Source organism: Hakea prostrata, chromosome 11, assembly GCF_041222555.1.
Source record: "Hakea prostrata isolate BN-2017 chromosome 11, UWA_Hpros_2, whole genome shotgun sequence".
Taxonomy (NCBI): Eukaryota; Viridiplantae; Streptophyta; class Magnoliopsida; order Proteales; family Proteaceae; genus Hakea; species Hakea prostrata.
The window spans coordinates 22,368,720-22,393,196 of NC_142610.1; the positions used below are offsets into that span (position 1 = coordinate 22,368,720).

At 43.6% G+C, this 24,477-nt stretch overlaps 1 protein-coding gene across 3 annotated transcripts in view; it reads right to left on the reverse strand.

Moving 5' to 3' along the window:
* Nucleotides 1–596: 596 nt before the first annotated feature.
* Nucleotides 597–24,477, reverse strand: part of LOC149000921 (uncharacterized) — a 38,269-nt gene continuing 14,388 nt past the window's right edge. The window contains exon 5 of one of the 3 annotated variants that reach the window (XM_089139052.1): nucleotides 597–2,330. In XM_089139052.1, the coding sequence (XP_088995178.1) occupies nucleotides 2,127–2,330 (204 nt within the window). In that variant the 3' untranslated portion in view covers nucleotides 597–2,126. The remainder of the gene's footprint in view (nucleotides 2,331–24,477) is intronic. The other 2 variants (XM_089139051.1, XM_089139050.1) reach the window with 2 other exon arrangements.

Consider the following 24,477-nt stretch of genomic DNA (forward strand, 5'->3'; position numbering starts at 1 on the left):
GGTGAATTTGAATCAACATACTCAAAAGAAAAAGAAAAGAGCATTCAATAAGGAATTTTATTTTATTTATTTAATTATTTATACCTTGCCCTAGATAAAAGTTAAGAGGTTGGTTAAAGCATTGCTGATATGGATTTAAGGAGGCAATGAACCCAAAAGAGGGTCAAATTGTGCTAAAGAGCTGGCTGACTAGCATCATTGCATGACCAAAAGGAATTGATAGATATTTAGGGTTCATAAAGACCACTATAATGATTCATGAGATGCTTGTGTTATCCAAGACACCCTGATATGTCATAAATAATTCACACTACACTCCATTTGGTTCATCTAGTTAGTCATTACACTTATTACCAAAAAGAAGGAAAAAGCTAATCATTACACTTTTGCTTGAAAATTTGAGTGAAGAATTGGAGAAAATTACAACTAATAGGCCCACAAAGTGGACCACCCAATATGAGACAACTTGAAAGGGGTAGCTTCAGTCCTGTGCAATAAATGCGTCGGAGAACACGTTCAGCAGAAATGGCAGTCGTCGGATCAAGATCTCAGTTGAGATTTTTCATCTTGACCATTGTTTTTCAATGGTTGAAATCGACCGAGATCTCGATCTAACGACTGCACTTTTCGGGCTGATGCATAGAACTGAAGGAAAATCCACAATGTATAGCTTCAAATTGCCTGGACTCAAAAGGAAGGTTACCATCTTATCTACTTGGGGATATGGGGTCAATCTTCCACTAACAACTTAATTATACAGAAAATTAAGCAACTGGGTATTGGTTACTTTCACACCATATGTATAAAGATCACAACATGGAAAACGCTTCTAGCAATCCACTATCAGTTGGCATGTAAAATAAGATGGACCCACTCTGTTCAATGAATTTGAATGATGTTTACAAAGGGTTGTGATTAGATTCTAAATGTGCCATCTAGATTAAGTATTACCGATGAAGGTTATTGATGTTCCATCATATGAGTAAGGCATATATGAAGGATAGTGTGACAAATGGGTGCATCTTCATCATCACTGTGTGAGCACATTCCACTCAAAACGTTTCAACTCTTCCTTCTATAGGGGTAGACAGGGAGACCCGTTTGGGCCAAATTTATTTATTTCGTTTCACTGGATGCCTTCATTGATCTTGAGGTGGTTGTTGTTGGGACCCCTTGGCATACTCTAGTCTGAGCTATATAAATAAGCTAAGCTACAGAAATTGACGTGTGATTCAGTAGCTTTCTTATATAACAGTAGGGGAACATCAATTCTATTTTTAGGGCTCCAGCTGGGCTAGATTGGATTTTTTTGAAAACCCAGGCTGTTTGGAACCCTCAGGGTCATGCAGGCTGGATAGCTGAAGGTCAAGGTCAGGTAGGGATATGTATATATTTTGTAGAATAGTAGATACATTAGTCATCATGTATGGCAAGGATTGGCTAACTGTGTTGGAAATGGTTGATTGAAAATGGCCTGAATGTAATAACTTGGTTTTGTCATGCTAGAACTGTTACCTCTATTAACAATCACTAATGTGTCAACTTATCATAGTTAAAAGTCTTATTAATTTGAACAGATCCTACCTGTATTCTTAAATAAATACAGTGGTTATATACAGTATGTATAGATATCATATAACCAAGCTCAATTCTTCTTGCAACAAATGTTGGTCTAATTGGAAATTGCATATCCCACGCATGGCCATTATCACAACCATTTCCACAAAACCCCCCATATTAAACCCTAAATCACACCTCAACATATTTAGTAGCTAATAGCAACTTTATAAACAAATTGGGCAAAGATTAGTTTTTGGACTAGTAAACTCCATCTGATTTGATTGAAGGACTTAAAAACTCCTATTTCCAAAACTCAAGTATCTAGTTTGGGGGTTTCTATTGATCTCACCTGATAGGATTAGTCCAAGTAATTTTTCCAGAAAATTGGAGACCAGGATCGGCTGAACTTGTGAAGACCATTTTCAATGAACAATCTAAACAGCACAATTACTATTATGATGCTTATCTTAATATATGCATGTTAAGTACAAAATAAATACATGTAAAAAAAATCATACACGTAAGTGACAATGGCCCAGGTACTCCAAGGAATAAGTGTAGGAATTTCAAGCGCACCAATTCCAGCAGGAAAATGAGGATGGGATGAGACCAGTTCTACGTATGTACTCTGCTTGCTGCTCAGTTTTTGCAGCTCGTTGGTTTCTCTTTGCTTCGGCTGCTAGTCTCTTCTCTTCTGCTTTGTGAGTTGCTGCTGCAAGCTTGTTCATCAACTTATCATGCGCTCGGCCCCTCATCCTTTCCACCTCAACCTGAAAAGCAATTAACGTCAGTGCATTACTTTGATGTAATATCAATCAATTTCTGAAAATAAGGATCAAGAGTTTACTTCCTGTACTCGGTGGGGATTAGAACTCGAAAAGTTCTACAACTTCCAAATCAGGGATTTGGATATGTTTCAGTCCACAACACAATGAAAGTTATGCCACATGACTCACATCTAACAAAATGAATCATACAACAATTCAAGCAGTTTTTAAATTCTTAGCAATAGCAGCTTAGACCATAGAATAACTCATGACATGACATTACAGTCAAAATAGAGCATAGGATACTGTTCATGTTACCTAGATAGGTAAAAGAGTAGTAAACATTTTCTGAGTCATTGGAGTGACTTTCTTCACTTGATAAAGCATAATAGTGATGTTTTATTAATTAATCACCTTCTGCCAAAGTTACATACGGTCTAGAAGACACTCAATAAGGAGGGAAAACCTCAGAAACTGATTGTTGTGTTTGAGAAATTTGTGGTTTGCATTACAATGAAATTGGTCATTTATATTCTAGGTGATGCGTCCAAAATCTGCTCAGCCCTTAAATATCCTCGTGATGACCTGCAAAACGAAAGCGTCAGATGTGGCCCGACCGCTGGGGTCGGGAGTCCACCTCCGAAGGCTAAGTCAGTTGATGAACTTAATCACAAACGGCTCTGCTAGAAGCACAGAGCTAAGGAATGAAGAACTGGGAAAGGTGATCTAGATAGCAGATCGCTGATAGTTTTGGTCTATCAGTATGTATCTGAACCTAAGTCTCAGATAGTATTCTTTTCGATCCACTCACCTTGTATGGTAGTGAGGTTTATATAGAGTGTACCTTCGAATCTCCTTCGTTGGATGCACTTGAGCCTTCTTCGGGTAGTCGTTGGATCTTAACTGTTAGATCCGTTGAGCAATAGACTTCTACTAGTTTGGACTAGTAGAGGACTCCTGAGATAACCTTTAGGTTATGTGATAGTTATCCCTTCGGTAATGATTATCTGCAGCCGTCAATTCAAGTCTGCCATCATTAGGGTAATTACCCTAATCCATAAGTAGGATTAGGGCACGCTTGCAGCCGAATAAGCTTTCTTCTTCAGCAAGCCATCTTCTAGATCCCGTTCGCTCGGGAGCGAGTCGGTTCTCTCTGTCTCGACCGGGGTCGAGGGTCGGACCAGGTATGAACCCGGTCTGATTATAATCTCTCCGTATCACGAGCCCCCCAGACCAAGCGTTCGGTCGATCTCGAGGGCTTGGTTTTTAACTGGGTTCGTCGTCAGGTGATAATCTCTGTGTGCTTCATTAAATGTCATATCACATTTAATGCGGTGGTCACTTTTCCTTGAGCGTTGTGAGTGTAAGGCCACGTATCTCCTTGCAGTTGATCTGTCGTGGCTCACGTCATCCACGCGACGGTTTCCGAACGCCTATTTCGGATTCGTGAGTTCAAACTTTCAAAACGTCTTTCAATCTTGATCGTTGATTTTGAATCAATCTCGATCGTTCAGATTCCCGAACACTCGTGCGGGTGTTTTAAAAGCGGTTCGTTGTCTTCGTAGGTTTCATTCTTCCTGTCTGGAATTTGAACCTTTGTTGTCTGCTTCGCGCCTTCTTGCTCTCAAGCTTCCGCCTCACTGAATCAGTAAGTTTCTTGGTCTTTTTCTTTTTGTAGTTCTTGAAACAAGTAATGGCGGACGATAGGGCTTCTCCGGTACCCAGTGTTGGTAATAGCGGTGAGGCTTTTGCTTCTCCTGCTCCCGAACAGGTTGGATAGTGATAACAAAACCCTAACTGTCCTCCGGCGCGAGTTTTTGAAGTTTCTCAAAAGGTTTAGAAAGAAAAACCGAAACTTCTCCTGTCCTTCTCGAGTCTGGATCTTCCAAGATTGTCGAGTCTTCTAGGCAGCCTCAAACTTCCGGGTCCGATGGTGGACACTGGCTCTGTTCCCTCCATTTATAATGAGGAAACCCTTCTTTCAGCTATCCAAGATTTTGATTTTCCTTCCTCTTATCAGGTTAGGGCTCCCCACCCTGATGAGAGGGTTGATTCAACACTTTCGGGTGAATTTTCTCTGTATATAGATGCACTGGAAAGCGGGGTTCGCTTTCCCTTTTTTAATCCTTTGTTCTCCATGATTCTGAATCATTGGAATATTTGTCTCGGAATGCTCCTCCCCAATAGTTGGCGTCTCATCGTCGGCTTCTTGGGTTTGTGTTTTGAACTTGGCATTACGCCATCTCTTTCTCTCTTTGTACATTTTCATGTTCTTTCTATCTCCCATCCTCTCGGATGGGTTTTTCTGTCCAAACGCAATAAGGCTGAACTTGATTGGAGGGGCAGCATCCTTGTCAAAGGAACTTGCCCTTCTAACCACAAAAGATGGCGCGAACGATACTTTTTCTGTCGAGCACCTCCATCAGATCTTAACTTCCCAACCGCCTGGAGGAGGTGTACTTCTTCTTCCAAGAATAACCGAGGCCTTCCCTTATCCGAGAGAAGACGAGGCGGCCGTCAGGAAGATCAAATCCATTCCATGGTATCAAGAGATACATGGACTTGAAGTGGAGTATAACTCCATCCTTCAGTACTGGGGCTTGGCTCATTGTGAACTTCTAACCACCATCCTTTAATTTTACTGAAGTGATGTCTTTAATTCTGACTCTTGTCATTCTTCTTTGCAGTGCCCCCAAGAATGAACCCTGAGAGCCTGCGGGTGAAGGCCGCTAGGGCCGTTGTGACAGCCGAGCAAAGATCACCCAGAGCCTTGACCGTAGATCAGGAGGCCTCGTTCCCTCTCCCGACCCCTCTTATAGGGGTATCAGGAATATCAGGCCCGTGGCTGATGCTTCGGGTAAAAGGAAAAAACCGATGGTGGAGAGGTCCAATATCTCTTCCTCCGCCCGAACCAAAAGGAGGCATGACACAATTGATGCTTCCTCCAATAAAAAATCCAAAGCTTCAACGGATTGTGAGGAGGTCTTCACCCCCGGTGGACCCCGAAGGCGACCGACGGGGTGACTCGGGATCCCTGAGAAAGCTGCGAGAATGGAGCTCCCTCGGTCTTGCTCCTTCGATCGCCGGGAATTTGAAGCCCTGGATGACACCTCCCTTGTTAGTCAATCTACAAGGTACCAGTCTTCTTGCTTACTTATTTTTTCATAATTTCTTATGACTTCTTCTGATATTTTCCACCTTCCCAGGAATGCTGTGTTGAGCTTTTATCAACACATGGAAGCATTGAGCCGGGTTGGTCGCACTAGCTCCTTCTTGCAAAACTGTGAAGAGAATTTGGCCAAGGCCAATTCCGAAATAAAACCGGTGGCTGCAGCTGCCGTGGAAGCTGCAGAAAAAGCATGAGGAAGAAGTGATCTCCCTCAAGGAGGCCCTCGAAGCTTCGAAGATTCGTGCGCGCTGCTGCCGAGCGCGAGGCCAGGAAGCAAAAAGCAGCTGCCACGTTGTTTGGTGACAGGCTTGAATTCAAAAGTAGGGAGCTCGAAGAACATCTGAAGTTGGCGATCCTTAGCAAGCCTGAGCATATAAAGCCAGAGCTTCGGAAGGAGTGTGTTCGGAAATACCTGAACAGCGTACCTTTCTCCGAGCTGTTAGGTATCTACAACGTTCAAGCTTATCGCTTGGGGCAGAACGACGTTTGGGAGCGAATTCTCGGATCAATCCCTGCCTTCGACAATACTCCCTTTCGTGAGGTGTGCCACAAAGAGGTCTTCGGGAAAGTTGGTATGGATCTCCCGGACTGGGCTCAGGAAGAAGATGATCCTTTTCCAGCTGACCCTCAATATGAGGCATACCTGGCTGACGAGCCGGCACTTCCAGAGGAGAAATCACAAGCCGAGTCTCAAGTTGCTGCTGTAGAGGACTCAGCCGATGCCATTCTTGAGGAAGGATCTTCTCAAGATCCTGAGAAAAGTCCTCCCGAACAGGGTCCCTCGGGCAACAATGAAAAAGAGGCTTAGGGAGTCATCTTTTATTGTAAAGATTTACCCTCTTATTAATGAATAGACATTTCTTTTTCATGTTGGCCTTTACATTTCCCCGTCTCCTGCCGAAATCTTGCCTTGAATATCAAAGTATAAATGATAAAACTTATCACTTAACTTTACATTCCTCGCCGAATAATAATCTTGTAGAAATATTGTGAAGATGCGTTTCGGAAAGATGCATTAATCTTCCCCACTACTTCATTTATTGCAACGTCCGCACGTTTCCCTTTTGCGAAGTTCAAACGTTTTCTTGCTTTTGTATACCATTCACTGTTTCCAATGAATCGGAAATACATCCATTATTTTAATGGCGGTGCGACGATTGGAGGTATCTTTGCATCAGGTGCTCGTTTCCACATGTTTCCATGTGGCATCCCTCCGACTGTTGATCTTGCTTTCTGCGGATTTCGAAGCGTCATTTTGATCTAGGTCGTCGGTTGTCCTTAGCCTTCAACCGTCGTCTTAGTACCTAAGGCTATTTAAAGCCTTCGTGGGTACCCTCCATCTATCGTGCTATCTGCAAGTTAGATTTGCTAAAGTGCTAAAGCGACCTTTCGTCCTTCGGTCTGCTTCCGTATTCCTCGTACTCCAACAATAGCTCTATCAACTTCTAAACAAGTGAGTTTCTTGGTTACTCATCTCTTTCCCCACTTCCCCCCTGAGTAAACTGCACAGTAGTTATACTTGGGGTTTAGTTATTTGGTTTTGTTGGAAGTGATAAAAAACTAGGGTTTTCCCTCTTGTTGTCGTCGTTTTATTTCTGTACTGATACGGCTTGTTTGTTTGCATAGTGGCTCCCAAGATCAACCCGAACTTTATCAGAGCAAAATCTTGCAAGAAAATCGTTCCGTCGGTGGTGGTTGGGGCCAGTGAGGTGGTTTCAGCTAGTGAATCCTCCAAGCGTAAGGCGACTGCTGCCAGTGAATCTTCAAGTCAGATTCCCACAGTTTCTATTGATGCCGTCCCTGCGCCTCCTTTGCCCGAAGTGATCGCTCATCTTTCCCAGGAAGATCTTGATTACTCCGTTGCCGATGGTGCTGCCGACGCCCCTGCTGGTGAGACTGTTGGTGCACCCCCGAAAGAGACTCTTTAGGCATCTGAGGCAACTATGTTGGCATCTAATGAAGGTGTGGTCCCAGCAGGTGCTGCTCCTATTTCCCATTCTAATGCTTGTTTGGCATCCTCCTCCTCTCCTTCCGAGTCGGAGGATTTTGCCACTAGGAAGCGCCGTCGGTTGACAAGTGATGCAGCTCATCCTTCTCATCCTTCGCCTGAATTAGTGTCAAAACGAGTTTGACAGAGCGTTGGAATGGTGTACTGCTGCTCGAATGACTTCTGAGAGCGCAGTTCTTTCCAAACTTCCAGATGAAGTCTTTACGAAGTCACTGGTGATGTAAGTCTTTCTTCATTATCCTCTGATTCTGAAAAATTACTCTTCTGCTCCTTCTTAACTCGGAAGTTGTTTGCAGGAGTCTTCTTTGGTAACTTCCACAACCAAGTGGAAGCAGTTTCTAGGCTCGATGAGGTTGAGCAATGAAGTTTCTAGGCTTCGGGAAATCTCTGAAGCTAAAGATGTTGAGATTGCTCGCCTTCGGAATCTAGCTTGGGAGGTGGCAGGAGAAAAAATTCGATGATTGGTCGTCTTCGATCGGACTTGGATGATGCCAGGGAGAAGATCCGGCGATTGGAGCGAACAGTTGGAAAGTCGGGAGCCAAAGGATCTCGAAACGTTACCCGAAAGGCAAGCTGTCGTTCCTTTGCCCGAATCCCTTCCAATCGATGTTCGCAGAGCCTGCGTCTTCAAGTATTTACACAGTAAGCCCTTTGTTGATATGCTGAATGCTTATAACTTGCAGGCGTACCGGGATGGTGAGAATGAAGTATGGGAATCAATATTAAGGAAGGATCTCATTTTGATACGACTCCCTACAGTGTTGTTTGCCATCCTGAAGTATCTACCGACACCGGGTATTCCTCCTCCCGATTGGACCAAGGATAAGATTGATCCTCCACCTTCCTATCCAGATATTATGCATTATCTGGAAGATTCTCCTGTTTATTCTCCCCTGGAAGAAGTCAATTATGACGAGCTCATCTTGAATGCAAATTTGGTCGAGGACCATACTTCTCTTGGACAAGCTGGACAAAGAGTATGAAATTGCGGAGGATTTTATGTATACCGAAATATTTTTTGTAATCCTCATTTCTTCTCTTCTTTTCCTTGAATCCACACCAATGGTTGACTCATATGTTTGTTCTAGCAAAGTCGCGTCGATCTTGTATAACTTCTTAACAGTCACCTATGATGACTTTCTTTTTTGACCGAAGATTGTATCCAGCTCTTGTAATTGTTTTGATACTGGCCTCTTTGGATCTTTTGAAGAAATAAGAAATTAACTTTATCTTGAACTTTGCTAGCCACTTGAATCGTTGTTGCATTAGGTCTTAGTTGTTTGAAACAATGCCTTTACTTAAGGATTTCCGGAGAAATACAATAAGTCTGAGAAGGAACTCACTCGGGTTTTAAACCGATGCCTTTACTTAAGGATTTCCGAAGAAATACAATAAGTCTGAGAAGGAACTCACCCGGGTTTTAAACCGATGCCTTTACTTAAGGATTTCCGGAGAAATACAATAAGTCTGAGAAGGAACTCACTCGGGTTTTAAACCGATGCCTTTACTTAAGGATAATTCAAAAATTCAATAAGTCTTGAAGGAACTTACTCGGGTTTCAAACCGACACCTTGCAAAAGGAACTCACTCGGATTTTCATCCGATGCCTCGACTTAAGAAAGTCCGAAAATTTTCCATAAGTGTTGAAGGACCCACACGAATTTTCATCCGATGCCTTATAGTTGGATCTTGTTCTTGAATGTGGTGTATGATGCCCCCCAATCAAAAGATAGTTTGTTGAAAGCCAAAAATTGCATTAATTGAGTTGAAAATGATTACATCGCGAACAAAATTGAAATCATCATCAAGGATAAAACTTTTTGAGATGCCTAGCATTCCACGAACGATCCAACTCTTTCTGGGTGTTGATGTTCTTCAGCCTGTAAGCTCCTGAACCGACTGTTTTCACAACCATATAAGGTCCTTCCCAGGAAGGGTCCAATTTTCTTTGGTGACGCGGGTTGGAAGCTAGGGTGTTTCTAAACACCAAATCTCCGGCTAAGTACCGACGATTCTTCACTCGAGTATTATAATGAGACGCTATCCTTCTTTGATAATGTTGAGTTCATGCTATTGCCTTTGCCCGAACTTCTTCCAACAAATCAAGACTATCAAGTAGTCCTTGTTCATTTGCTTTTTCCTCGAACTCACGATCCCGTAATGTCCCCGCCATTATTTCCACTGGTGCTAATGCTTTGGATCCATATGCCAACCTGAATGGAGTTTCTCATGTGGGTGTTCGAACCGTAGTTCTATAAGCCCACAGTACATTATGAAGTTCTTCGACCCAAGAAGCTTTGTCGCCTTCGAGTCTTCTCTTTATTCCTTCCAAGTAGTGTTCGGTTAGTAACCTCTACCTGTCCATTGCTTTGGGGGTATGCCACTGAGGACATACGATGCTCGATCATATATGTTCCACAGAATTGCTCAAATTGTTGACAGTCGAACTAAGTACCATGGTCAGTGACGATAATCTTTGGAATCCCAAAGCGATATATGATTGATTCAAACACGAATTTCTCCACTTTTTTCTCAGTAATTGCCGCCAGTGCACTGGCTTCTACCCATTTTGTGAAGTAATCAATTGCTGCTATCAGATATTCCCATCCGCTTTGATGCCTTGGTGAATTTGCCCATGATATCAATTCCCCACATCGCAAAGGGAATGGGATTTAGAATTGAAGTCATAGTTTCCGCCGGGCGCTTCGATCTTGTAGCATGAATTTGTGAGTTACCACATCGACGAACGTATTCCATAGTAGCCTCTTGGACCTTAGGCCAATATAACCCAAGTCTCGAGAATTTTGTGAGCCGGGGCTCGTCCACCCATGTGAGCTCCACAAATTCCTTCATGAACCTCAGCCAAAGCTGATTTTGCTCCTTCGGGGCCTATACATCTCATAAGGGGTCCAGCATAAGATCTTTTGTATAGTCTCCCATTCCGAATGACAAATCTAGCTGATCGAATCTTGATCAACCTTGCCTCTATTGGATCCTCGGGTAATTTGTCATCCCTTAGATACTCGATTATCGGATCCATCCAAGAACGTTTCGCTTCAATATAAGAAATTTCTTTCTCATGATAACTTGGAAAAGTTATCTCTTCAATGTAGACCGAAGGGTCTAGATTCTTTTCTTTGGCATTGGCTAGTCGGGATAGCTCATCCGCCACTGAATTTTCATTCCTCGAAATCGAGATATCTTCAAATTCCAAAATTGGTTTTGAAATGCCTGCACTATCTCTTGATATTTCGCAAGCGTGGTTCTTTAATACCATACTCCCCCTGGACTTGGTTGACTATAAGTTGAGTCACTATAAATAGTGACATCTGCAATAGATAATGCTTTTGACAACCGAAGTCCTCCTATCAGAGCCTCATATTCTGCTTCGTTATTACTTGCTTCAAATGCAAATCTCAAAGCATATCGAATAATAAATCCTGCTGGACTTTTTAATAGAATTCCAGCTCTCTGCTCCATCTTTATTACTCGAACCATCCACATATACCTCCCAAGTGGTTGGTATAATGGGATCCTCAATGGTGGGTTCCACCGGTGCGGTAGTTTCTACTACAAAGTCGGCTAATGCCCGAGCCTTGATTGCGGTTCCGGGCTTAAAGCTCACTTGGAACTCGTTGAGTTCAACCGACCAGGACACCATCCTTCCGGACAAATCGGGTTTATTAAGAACTTTACTAAGAGGAAAAGTTGTAAATACCTCAATTGGATGAGCCTGAAAATATGGCCTTAGCTTCCTGGCGACCATCATGAGAGCAGAGCACGCTTCTCAATCTGTGAATATTTTGTCTCCGCATCTAGCAACACGTGGCTTACATAGTAAATCGGCCATTGTTTTTTATCTTTTTCACGAACAAGTCTTGCACCGATCGCTTGAAAGGGACGTCGCTAGATATAGCTGTAATATTTCCCCCTTCTCTCGGTCCGGACGGGATCGGTGGTTGTCCAAGTGCTTCTTTTAATTCCTCGAAAGCTTCTTTCGGCACTCTTCGATCCATTTCGCTTCCTTATCGCCCTTCAGGTCTTTAAGTGCCTTGAAGAAAGGCAAACATTTTTCTCCGGACTTGGAGATGAATCGATTTAAAGCAAAGAACTCTCCCCGTTAAACACCTGCACATCCCGAACAGTTTTGGGAGCCTCCATATCAATCGAGCTTGTATTTTGGCGGGATTAGCCTCAATTCCCCTCGGTGATACCATGAAGCCCAAAAATTTGCCCGAGGAGACTCCAAAGGCACACTTTTCCGGATTTAGCTTCATTTGATATTTCCAGCATGATCTGAGAATACCTCGGTCAAATCGTAATATGATTTGCTTTTGTAAAGCTTTTCACTAGCATGTCGTCAACATAAGCTTCAACATTCTTTCCTATCAGCTCTTTGAAAATCTTGTTGACGGCCCTCGATATGTTGCTCCTGCATTCTTCAGGCCAAAAGGCATGACCTAGTAATAATAGCTTTCACGATCAGTCATGAAAGCCGTATACTTCTCATCCTCCTTATTCATAAGGATTTGATTATACCCTGAGTAGGCATCCATGAAACTTAAAGTTTCATATCCTGCGATCGCATCTATCAAGAGGTCAATCCGAGGCAACGGGTAGCAATCTTTTGGGCAAGCTTTGTTAAGATCCGTGTAGTCCGTACACATCCTCCACTTCCCATTCGCCTTTTTTACCATTACCACGTTGGCCAACCAAGTTGGGCACTCAATTGGTTCTATGAAACCAGAATTCTTAAGTTTTTCAACTTTGCTTTGAACGGCTTCATATTTTTCAATGGAGAAATTTCTTCTTTTCTGTATCACTGGTTTCGCCTTAGGATCTATCCAAAGTTTGTGCTCTGCAATGGCCCGATTGATTCCGGGCATGTCCTCACAGACCATGCAAATACATCTTTATTCGTTGAAGAAATAACTTCAACTCATCTTTAAATTCTTCCATTGTTCAGACCCGATATAAGTAATCTTTTTCTCATCCTCGGTACACAGCTGGATTTGTTCCAGCTTCTCCACTGGTTCGGGCCTTTGCATCTTTGTCTCTTCCCGATCATTTCGAACTTCTATAGGCAGGGCAGTTACCTTCCTCGGGCCCTCCTTGTCTTTTAAATAGGCAACGTAACACTGCCGAGAGATCTTCTGGTCGGAGGAGACTTGACCAATTCCCATATCGGTCGGGAATTTTATCTTCGAGTGCTTTGTCGAAACAATAGCACCTATCTTGGATAAAGATGGTCGCCCAAGGATCATATTATAAGCTGGCAGTTCCCGAACCACCAAAAAATTGATTCGGACGGTTGTTTCCTTAGGAAAACTTCCAATGGATAAATCCAACTGGACCGATCCTTCCGCCACTGCAGATGACCCTACAAAACCATATAGATGTGTGGATGAAGGTTTCATCAAGTCCTGATCCACCTTCAATTTTTGATACACTTCGTAAGAAATTAGGTCGATTGCAGAGACCTCGTATCAATCAAAACTCTATGCACTTCCCGTCGTGCAATCTCTACCTTGATGACTATAGCATCATCATGAGGTAAACAAACATCTCTTTCGTCCTCCTCACTAAAGGTGATAGAATCTTCACCATTCAGCTTCTTCCGCTCTGCGTCTCTCCGGTTCCAACAAATTTGGATTTTGTTTTCGAGACTCCGGAGTGATTCGGGCTCTGGTCCCCTGAAGATGGTAAGGATTGGTGACCGAGTAGCTTCAATCACCTCCTTGCCCTTCTCTAGACTTCGGGGCCTCCCTTGATCTTTCCGAACTAACCAAACGGTCCCTTTTAGGAGCAGCCGCACGTGGCTCACGTGGCTCACGTGGCTCCTCCCTTCTTCTGCTAACGAAACTGGACAGATGTTCCTGAGATATTAATCTCTCAATATCTGCCTTCGATGACGACAAGTCATTAGTATAATGACCATAGTCCTTGTGGAATCGGCAATACTTTTCTCGATCCCGTTGCTCTCCGGGTTTCAAAAGAATTTTAGGCGGCCACTTTAAAATATTTTTTCTTTTGAGGATATTTAAAATATCAGCCCGAGGAGCATTCAATGGAGTGTACTCACTTTTACTGGGGGACCTTTGGCGCCAAGCCTGAGATTTTCCAACCCGATCACGGACATTTTTTTTTGGCTTCTGCTTCTGCTCAAGAGCCTTCTGTTCCTTATTGGAGACTTTATTATCTCCTTGGCGCACATCTAGAATCTCCATGACTTCAGCCTCGCTTCGGCATCTCTCGTACCAACTCAAGATAAGTCGCAGGCATATCCCGTAGTAATAACTCCAGGAGTTTCCGATTAGTGAGTCCCGTGAATAGAGCATTTTTGGCTACTTGTTCATCCAAATTTTCTATCTCCATCGTCACTTTGTTGAATCTTTTCAGAAACTCTCTGATTGATTCGTTCTTTCCTTGTTTGACAGTAAACAAGGTTTCTTCCGTTTTCTTGACCTGTATTCCACTCCGGAATCGCCCTATGAATTGGCGCGCCAATTCATCAAAGTTTACGATCCTTCAGAGGGGAGGTTCGAAAACCACTTTTGTGTTGCTCTAGTGAGAGATGAACCAAAAACCCTGCATAAAATTTCATCAGAATTACCTGAAACTGCCATGGTCTGTTGGTAATAGCCGATGTGAGCTGTTGGATCTTCGGAGCCATCGAATGTTGAAAAGGTAGGCAAACGGAAGTTACAGGGAAACTGATATCCCGCAATTGGCTCGGCAAAGGGAGTCTTCCGAATGACTGAGTAAATATCCTCAGTTATTCTTCCCTTAGCCAACTGCCCTAATTTCTCATTGATGTTGGCCAATTCCTGATCAATCTGGGTCGGGTGATCTTCAGCAATATGATCACGACCTCGACTAACACGATCATCCCGTGCTACTCGATCATCACGAACAACCCGTCTTTCCCGAGCATTCCGCTCATCACGAACTGCTCGATCATCACGAACGGTTCTTCTGACAGTGGGTGAGTGAGTTCTTACCCCTGTATCCAACCTTGTATTTGAATTAGTTGTACTCTCTTGCGGTCTGTCGAACCGATCGTCTCGCCTCGGTTGATCATCAATCCTCCTAAGTCCTCGGTCTCCTTCATGAAAATTCTGATCGATATTCCGGTCTTTAGCCAATCTCTGGTCACGTGGCAATGCAGTTCTCCCTGAATCGCGCTGATCAGGTTCTTGTGGTAAAACCACTCGTCTGGTGAGCATGCGGAGTGCTTGGCTCACCTCCAAGAGTTGAATCTTTACCTGATCTAATTGATCTTGGAGTGTATCAGGAGGATGATTACGTCCTCCCTGGCCACCATCTACCTCGATAGGATTTTGGCTTTCCTGGGGAATATCTGGATTATTCACTCAGGGATTTGAACACCGGAATTGCGTTGTGCAGCAGCTGCGCGGCTGCTGATCTAGTCACCATGGCTTTTCAAGTTGTTTCCCACAGACGGCGCCAATTGATGCGTCCAAAATCTGCTCAGCCCATAAATATCCTCGTGATGACCTGCAAAACGAAAGCGTCAGATGTGGCCCGACCGCTGGGGTCGGGAGTCCACCTCCGAAGGCTAAGTCAGTTGATGAACTTAATCACAAACGGCTCTGCTAGAAGCACAGAGCTAAGGAATGAAGAACTGGGAAAGGTGATCTAGATAGCAGATCGCTGATAGTTTTGGTCTATCATTATTTATCTGAACCTGAGTCTCAGATAGTATTCTTTTCGATCCCCTCACCTTGTATGGTAGTGAGGTTTATATAGAGTGTACCTTCGAATCTCCTTCGTTGGATGCACTTGAGCCTTCTTCGGGTAGTCGTTGGATCTTAACTGTTAGATCCGTTGAGCAATAGACTTCTACTAGTTTGGACTAGTAGAGGACTCCTGAGATAACCTTTAGGTTATGTGATAGTTATCCCTTCGGTAATGATTATCTGCAGCCATCAATTCGAGTCTGCCATCATTAGGGTAATTACCCTAATCCATAAGTAGGATTAGGGCACGCTTGCAGCCGAATAAGCTTTCTTCTTCAGCAAGCCATCTTCTAGATCCGGTTTGCTCGGGAGCGAGTCGGTTCTCTCCGTCTCGACCGGGGTCGAGGGTCGGACCAGGTATGAACCCGGTCTGATCATAATCTCTCCGTATCACTAGGTAATTAATTTTGGGTTAGACTGAAATTGCAACAGCCAAAAAAAAAACTCAGAATAGCACCAATAGAACTCTTAGTAATTGGATGTTCAGACCCATCTGGTCTCCCAGATTTCAGTTTCTCCAACGGAAGCGTTCAGTCACAAGAAGAAAAGGTCAGCTCACTAACTTATTTGCAGTTATATAGCCAAGACACTGCTACATTACAGAAGATCTTCATTGAAGTGTGATAGAGCCCTGGGATCATAGCCTGATGCTATATTGGGAGAGGAATGATTTGCTGAATAACTGGTGAACAGCAGTTAGGGAAAGAAATCAGATCTGGTCCTAAGAAGGAGGTTGCTGAAAAAAGAATGATTTGCAGAATATTTACTATTGAATAAGAGGGATTTGGGGACAAGCAAGAATCTGTGAACTCATAGATGATGGACTGAAGCACCAAAGACAAGCCTGCCAATTTGGTCACATATAGAGGTACCTGAAAAGTTACTCAAAACCCAAGACCAGTCCCGGGCAAATCCAAAAGAGCGACGAGAGCGGGGCCAGATGAAGGTAAGGGCTTTTCTCCAAAGAGCACTAGAGAAGGGGCAAGAAAAGAACAGATGCTCAATATCCTCAGTGCTATTCCAGCAAAGAATGCAATTTGTGTTCACAGGGACATGGCGCAAAACAAGGAAAGACTGAGTTGGGAGGGCAATGTTTAGGGCTCTCCAAAGGGTAAGAGAATGGCGGGGGATATGACCTTTGAACCAAACCAAGGGGGGCCAAATGGGGGGAGGGGAGGGAGAACGGAAAAGGCTCCAAGCAGAGGGGGTAGTGTAAATTTTGGAAGTGGAGGGGAGCCAAATAACTCTATAATGGGGAATGGAGAGGATAGGGGGAAGAGAGTTCCAAACTTGCGTGAGACTATGGTGAGGAGAAGGGACCCAAGAACCGTTAGAGATGAAATGCGAGAGGCGGGTAGATTTGGGAATGCGGGTCTCATAGACAAAGCGGGGAGTGAAAAGATTGATAAGGATACCCAATGGATGCCACGGATCTAGCCAGAATGAAGTGGAGGAACCAGTGGAGATCTGAATGGAAATGGCAGGGAGAGCATGGTGTCTCAGGAGAAGAAGCTTCCTCCAGGTCCAGGAAGGATTAGGAGGGATAGGGACAAATCAGAAGGAGTCAGATTTGAGGAGATAAGAGTGGACCCATTTAACCCAGATGGAATCCAGGTTGGTGACAATTTTCCAAATGAGTTTGAGTAAAGCTGCGGAATTGACTTCTTGGATACGACGAATTCCAAGGCCCCCTTCAGATTTGGGCCGACAAATGTTGGACCAACTGATAGGCCGGAGGAATTGTGCAGATTCTTGGCCCTTCCAAAGAAAAGCACAGAAGAGAGATTCCATTGTAGACGAAATGGCCTTGGGAATCGGGAAAATGCCACACCAATAAAGGTAGGAGGATTGGAGCACAGACCGAATGAGCTCCACCCTACTGGCAAAGGATAGAAGCCGGCTTTTCCAGAGTTGGAGACTCTTACGGATGTGATCTAACATGGGAGAACAGTGATGGCGAGAGAGTCTACCTGGGATAAGCGGGAGACCAAGGTAAACCACAGGGAAGGAGCCAGGCTTGAACCCCGAAAGATTTAATAGATTTTATCGAAGAGGCTCAGACACTCCAGAAAGGAAGAGGGTAGATTTATCAAGATTGACCCTAAGACCAGAGATGGATTCAAAGAAGGTAAGGGCCGAGATGATGGAGGAGATGGATCTATGGTCCGCTTTGGCAAATATCATGAGATCATCAGCAAAAGCGAGATGGGTGAGATTAAGGGCTTTGCATTTAGGGATGGGAGAAATCAGGAGCTGATCCGTCTTGGCTTGGGGGATTCGCGAGAGCACCTCCAGAGCAAGAGAGAAAAGGAAGGGAGAAAGGGGACAGCCTTGGCGAATACCGATACGAGAGGGAAAAAATCCAGCCGGAGAGCCATTAGTTAGAACGGAGAAGAAGGGAGTACAGGTGCAAACCTCGATCCAATGGATGAAGGAAGGAGGAAATCCCATGGCAGCGAGAACATTATTGATAAAGTCCCAACGGATAGAGTCGAAAGCTTTGTGGAGATCAACTTTGAGAAGGGCTGCAGAGGAGTGAGAGGATCTATCGAAACCCCTGACAACCTCGGCACAAAGTAGGATATTATTTGCAATACTACGACCCGCGATGAAAGCCGATTGGTTGGGACTAATCAAGCTATGCATAACCTTTTTGAGCCGATTCGCAAGGATTTTGGAGATGAATTTGTAGAGGAGATTACAAAGGGAGATGGGGCGAAAATCTGAGACAGAAGAGGCTCCAGCCTTTTTGGGGATTAGACAAAGAAAAGTTTGATTGATGGAAGGGAGTTGAGATGGATTAAGGAAGAAACTGCGGACAGCTCGGATAAGGTCATCCTCAATGAGATCCCAGGCACAAGAATAGAAGCCCATACTGAAACCATCTGGGCCAGGGGCTCGGTTTGATTTATGGGAACAAATAGCCTGAATAATCTCATCATGGGAAGGAATAGAGAAGAGAGAGGGAAGAGAAAGGGGGTCAACAAATTTATTGATAAGACCCGGGGGGAGGGAAGGGCGTTGCGGGAGAGTAGAAGGAGAGAGAAGATTTGAAAAGTAAGAGACAACCTCGGCTTTGATTCCCGATGGGTCGTAGATCCAAGTACCATTGCTAGAAAGGAGGGCAGGAATGGAGTTGTGATTAATTCGAGATTTAAGAGAGCGGTGAAAGAAAGCCGTATTAGAGTCTCCAAGCTGGAGCCAATTGATTCTGGCTTTTTGCCGGAGGAAACTCTCTTTAAGGGAGACAAGAGAAGATAGCTCTGAAGAAAGGTCCCTTTCACTCTCAGCAAGCAAAGGGTTGAGGGGGTCAGTTTGGAGGAGAGCTTGGATCCTTAGGAGATTAGAGCGGCTATTAGAAACCCTCGAGGGAATGTCTCCGAAAGTGGAAGAGTTCCACCGACGGAGAGCTTCCTTAGTATTCCTAAGATGGCGAGCAAAGGCAATAAGGGGGAGGGAGTGACAATGGACAGGCTTCTCCCAGGCTTCCTTGACAGCGGGAAGGAAGGACTGGTTAGAGGTCCACATATCAAAGAATTTAAAAGGCTTGGGACCAAATGAAGAAAGGGGAAGGAGATGGACAAGGCATGGAGAGTGATCAAAAAGGCAAGCAGGAGAGAAAGAGGCATGGGAGTCTGGGAAGGAGGAGAGCCAGTGATGATTGACAAGGAAACGATCGAGTTTCGAGGCAATCCTATCTACACCGATACGCCGGTTATGCCAAGATAGAGAATGGCCCGACCATCGAAGATCAGTGAGACAAGAGTCCTCAATACAAGAATTAAAATCCTCAACCACAACTGGGTTTTGGAGGACGCCCACCCACCCTATCATGGGAGAAACGAACAAGGTTGAAGTCTCCCCCAACACCCCAGGGAAGGTGCCCGAGAGAAGAAGACAAGGAACGAATGGAGTCCCAAAGAGGGGCACGGTCGGAGGCCCTATTAAAACCATAGACAATGGTGAGAAAAAAGGAGGAATTAGAATTGGAAGGAGAGACGGAAAGGTGCATGAGTTGAGGAGAAGAATCAGCGAGGGATATAAAGAAGGAGGAGGGGTCCCAAAGAACCCAAAGTCACCCACTTGGGCAATGAGAATAATTGGAAAGAAAGGACCAAGATGGGGCCAAAAATTGGGCAATCTGTTGGGCATTTTCAGCTTGGACATGAGTCTCAAGGATGGCACAGAAGGTAGCTTTAGAGTCCATAAGGAATTTTTTTGACTTCCCCCTGTTTTGCAACAGCATTAAGACCTCTAATATTCCACACAATAAACTCAGACATAATAAAATGGGGGGGGGGGGGAGCTAAGAGAAAACTGGGTTAAGCATTCTGGTGGGGCGAGCAAGGAGAACTAGTCTCACGCAAAGGGGAATTCTTCTAATTCCATTCAAGCCAATATCTTACCTTGGTGGACCATGGACCATATCATTTAGGGATTTCCTTTGTTATTTTTTCCCCACGTGTAAAGCTACACGTGAGGGGGAGATTGAAGATGTCTACAATTCAATGTTTACTTCAAGAGTGTTTATATTTTTTAGGTCATTATTTAAATACCTTTCACGTAGACTTCCTTGTGTAGAATTTGATCTTTGTTACCTTTGAAAGTTTGTCCCTTACCTTCGCAATCTTCCACTTTAGAGATCTAACATTGCTATAGAGCTAACTTTGTTGACTGTGCAGAACTTGATCTCTGTTAACCCTGGAGATTTGCCTTTTATGTTGACATCTTCCCTTTGGAGACCTAACATTGCAAAAGATTTGGCGTTTGACCTTTGCAGAACTTGATCTCTATTACCTTTGGAGATTGTCACTTATCTTGACAATTTTTCCCTACCTTTAGAGATTGTCCCTTGGGAAACTTTCCCTTTAAAGATCTAATATTGCTACAAATCAAAAGTTTCACTTTTGCTGTTGTACCCTAGCAATTGTTACCCCAAAAATATATTTTCCCTTAGATTTGCGCAGAAATTTAGTCTTCTCAACATTTGAAGATTCTACCTTTTTTCTTGGGCGTTCTTCCTTGGAGACATAAAGTTGCAGTAAAGATGAGGACAAAGCAAATGGGTATAAGGCAGACATAATCTATAAGTTTGAAGATCAAATTGCAGATGTTTACTTGGACAGATGTTTTAAACTCTTTTGGTCAAGTTGGGCATGTGTGATATCCATGCCTCAACTTGAGGGGGAGTGTTGGATTCTATTAAGAGTCTAATAAGAGTTTGTATATGAGTTAAATTAGAGTTTTTATTCATGTAAAATTATATTCCTTGTAATAGTATACTTTCCACTTAATTATAAATAGAGGGCTTGAAATCATTGATCAATAAGCCATTCTACCAATTTCATATTTCTCAACTGAAGTGCATGGTACTACAACAGGATTTTACTTTTTGAAAGCTAAACAAGTATGACTATTCATCTTAATTAGAAAACACCACAGTTTTACTAGGAAAAAATGAAAGAAGATAGAGTATACAATACAAACAATATTAACAGAATAAAATAGAGAAAAGAAGCAAATGAAACCAAAGAATAATATCTACACACATGCGAAGGTGGAAGAAAAAAAATAGCTAAACTAAAAAATTCTAATAAAGATGTTTGTTTGCTTAAAATTTTGCCATTCTAAGCAGAGTCGGGATCAACTCCCGTCGAGGGAGCATAGAGTGCTCCCCAATGGCTTCCCAACCACAAAAACAGTGTGGCCCACAGGTGAAAAACACATTTTGGAAAGAAAAAAATTCATATTTTCACTTGTGGGCCCCACTGTGTTTTTGTGGTTGGGAAGCCGTCGGGGAGATGACCCAACTCTTCTAAGCACTGGTAGTGATGTTTCTCTTTACAATATGAGCTTAACAAGCCTATCTTATTGCAGACAGAGCAAAGTTTTCACAAAAACACTGGGAAAGAAGAAAAAAAATCATCCCCATGGTCTAATGCTACTCCACAACTCCATTTTTAAGCAAATACTTCCGACTTCCAAGTACCAAATCACACTGATGTGGAGAAAATATGATCGAACCTGGTTCATGCTTGGTTTGACCTTCGACTCCGGTCGGGACGAAAAGAATCGACTCGCTTCCGAGCGAGCCGGGTCCAGGAGATAGCTTGCTGAGGAAGAAAACTAAATCAGCCACAAGCACGCCATAATCCGACTTATGGATTAGGTTAATTACCCTAATGATGGCAGACACAACTTGGCGGCTGTCACTTATCACTATTGAAGGGATAACCATCAAATAACCGTAAGGTTATCCTAGGAGTCCTCTACTAAGTAGAAGTCTATCGCTCAACGGATCTAACTGTTAGGATCCAACGACTATTCGAAGAAGGCTCAAGTACATCCAACGAAGAAGATTCGAAGGTACACTATATAAACATCACCTACCTACAAGGTAAAGGGAGATCCATACACACACATTTGGACATAAACACTCAGATGCTTATGATCTAAATCGTATTCCAGTTATTCATTCCTTAGCTCTGTGCTTCTAGCAGATCCGTTTATGATTAAGTTCATCGACTGACTTAGCCTTCGGAGGTGGACTCCCGACCCCAGTGGTCGGGCCACATCTAACGCTTTCGTTTTGCAGGTCATTTTAAGGAGATCTAAGGGCTGAGCAGATTTTGGACACATCATTTGGCGCCGTCTGTGGGAAATCGATTCAGAAAGCTATGGTGACTAGATCATCAGCAGCAGCCGCTGCACAACACGATACTGGTGTCCAAATCCTTGGAGTAAACAATCCAAATATTCCTCAGGGAAGTTTACCACCTCTCGAAGTAGATGGCGGTCAAGGGGGACACAATCCTCCAGAGACACTCCAAAATCAATTGGATCAATTGAAAGTCCAACTTTTTGGAAGTAAGTCAAGCACTCCGTGTGCTAACCAGAAGAGTGGTATTACCGCAAGAACCTGATCATCGCGATGCAGGGAGGCGTGTATTACCACGGGATCAGAGATTGATTGAAAATCAGAATATCGGTCAGAACTTTCGTGAGGGTGACCGAGTGCCTAGGAGAATCGACGATCTACCTAGGCGGGACGATCGGTTTGACAGACCGCAAGGAAGTACAACCGATTCGAATACGAGGTTGGTTACAGGAGTGAGAACTCACTCGCCAACTGTTAGACGAGTTGTTCGTGATGATTGGGCTGTTCGTGATGATCGAGTAGTTCCTGATGATCGTTTTGTTCAAGGTCGTGATCATATTGCAGAAGATCATTCAACACATATTGGTCAGGAATTGGCCAATATTAATTAGAAGCTGGGACAATTGGCTAGAGGAAGGATAACTGATGATATCTATTCAGTTATTCGAAAGACTCCATTTGCCGAGCCAATTGTGGGATACCAGTTTCCTCACAATTTCCGTCTACCAACTTTTTCCACATTCAACGGCTCTGGAGATCCTACGGCCCACATCGGTTATTATAAGCAAACTATGGCAGTTGCACGTAATTCTGATGAAATTCTCTGCAGGGTTTATGGTTCATCTTAAACCGGAGCGGCACAGAAATGGTTTTCCAACCTCCCATCAGGAAGGATCGTAAACTTCGATGAGTTGGCACGCAAAATCATAAGGCAATTCCAGAGTGGAATCCAGATCAAAAAGACCGAGGAAACCTTGTTTACTATAAGACAAGGGAAGAGCGAATCGATCCGAGAATATCTGAAAAGATTCAATAGAGTTACAATGGAGATAGAGAATCTAGATGAGCAAGTAGCTAAAACTGCTTTGTTCACTGGACTCACTAACCGAAGACTTTTGGAGTTATTACTTCAAGATATGCCTACAACTTATGCTGAGTTGGTACAGAGATGCCAAAAGCAGACGGCAAGCTCCACCAAAGAACAAAAGGCTCTTGAGAACAAGCAGAAGCCAAGGCAGAATGTTCGTGATCGAGTTGGAAAGCCTCAGGCATGGCGGCAGAGATCTCCCGGTAAAAGTGAGTATACTCCATTAAATACTCCTCGGGCTGATATTTTAAATATCATTAAAAAGCAAAATATCTTGAAGTGGCCTCCAAAGTTTCCTTCAAAACCTGGAAAGCAACAGGATCAAGAAAAATATTGTCGTTTCCACAAGGATTACGATCATTATACCAATGATTGTCGTCATTTGAAGGCAGATATTGAGAGATTAATATCTCAGGGACATTTGTCCAATTTTGTTAATAAGAGAAGAGAGGAGCCACGTGAGGTTGGCCCCAAAAGGGACCGTTCGGTTAGTCCAAGACAACCGAAGGAGGCTCCGAGGTCTAAAAAAGTTAAGGAGGTGATTGATGCTGCTCGGTCACCGATCCTTACAATATTTGGAGGCCCCGAACCCGAATCACTCCGAAGGTTGAAAACAAAATCTAAATTTGTTGGAACCGGAGAAACGCTGAAGCGTAAGAGGCCAAATGGTGAAAATTCTATCACCTTTGGCAAAGAAGATGAAAGAGGCGTTTGTTTACATCATGATGATGCCATTGTCATCAAGGTAGAGATCGCGCGCCGAGAAGTACATAGAGTTTTTAGTTGATACAGGGTCTGCTGCGGATCTAATCAGAAGCTTAAGGTGGATGAAGACTTGATGGAGCCATCATCCACACATTTATATGGTTTTGCAGGATCATCTGCAATAGCGAGGGGATCTGTCCAGTTGGACCTATCGATTGCGAGTTTTCCCAAGGAAGCTACCGTCCGAATAAATTTTTTGGTGGTTCGGGAACTTCCGGCCTACAACGTTATCCTCGGGTGGCCATCTTTGTCCAAGCTAGGTGCTATTGTTTCTACGAAGCACCTGAAGATAAAATTCCCAACAGAGATGGGAATTGGTTAAGTTTCATCTGACCAGAGGATCTCTCGGCAATGCTATATTGCCTATTTGAAGGACAAGGAGGGCCCAAGGAAGATGACTGCCCTACCAATCGAAGTACGAGATGATCGGGAAGAAGCAGAAATGCAAAGGCCCGAGCCGGTAGAAAGGCTGGAGCAAATCCAGTTGTTTATTGATAATACAGAAAGAATTACTTATATCATATCTGAGCAGCTGGAAGAGTTCAAAGGAGAGTTGAAGTCTTTTCTTCAACAAAATAGTGACGTATTCGCATGGTCTGCCGAAGACATGCCAGGAATCGATCGGAATGTTGCAGAGCATAAACTCTGGATAGACCCAAAGGTGAAACCAGTTATCCAAAAAAGGAGAAATTTCTCCATAGAA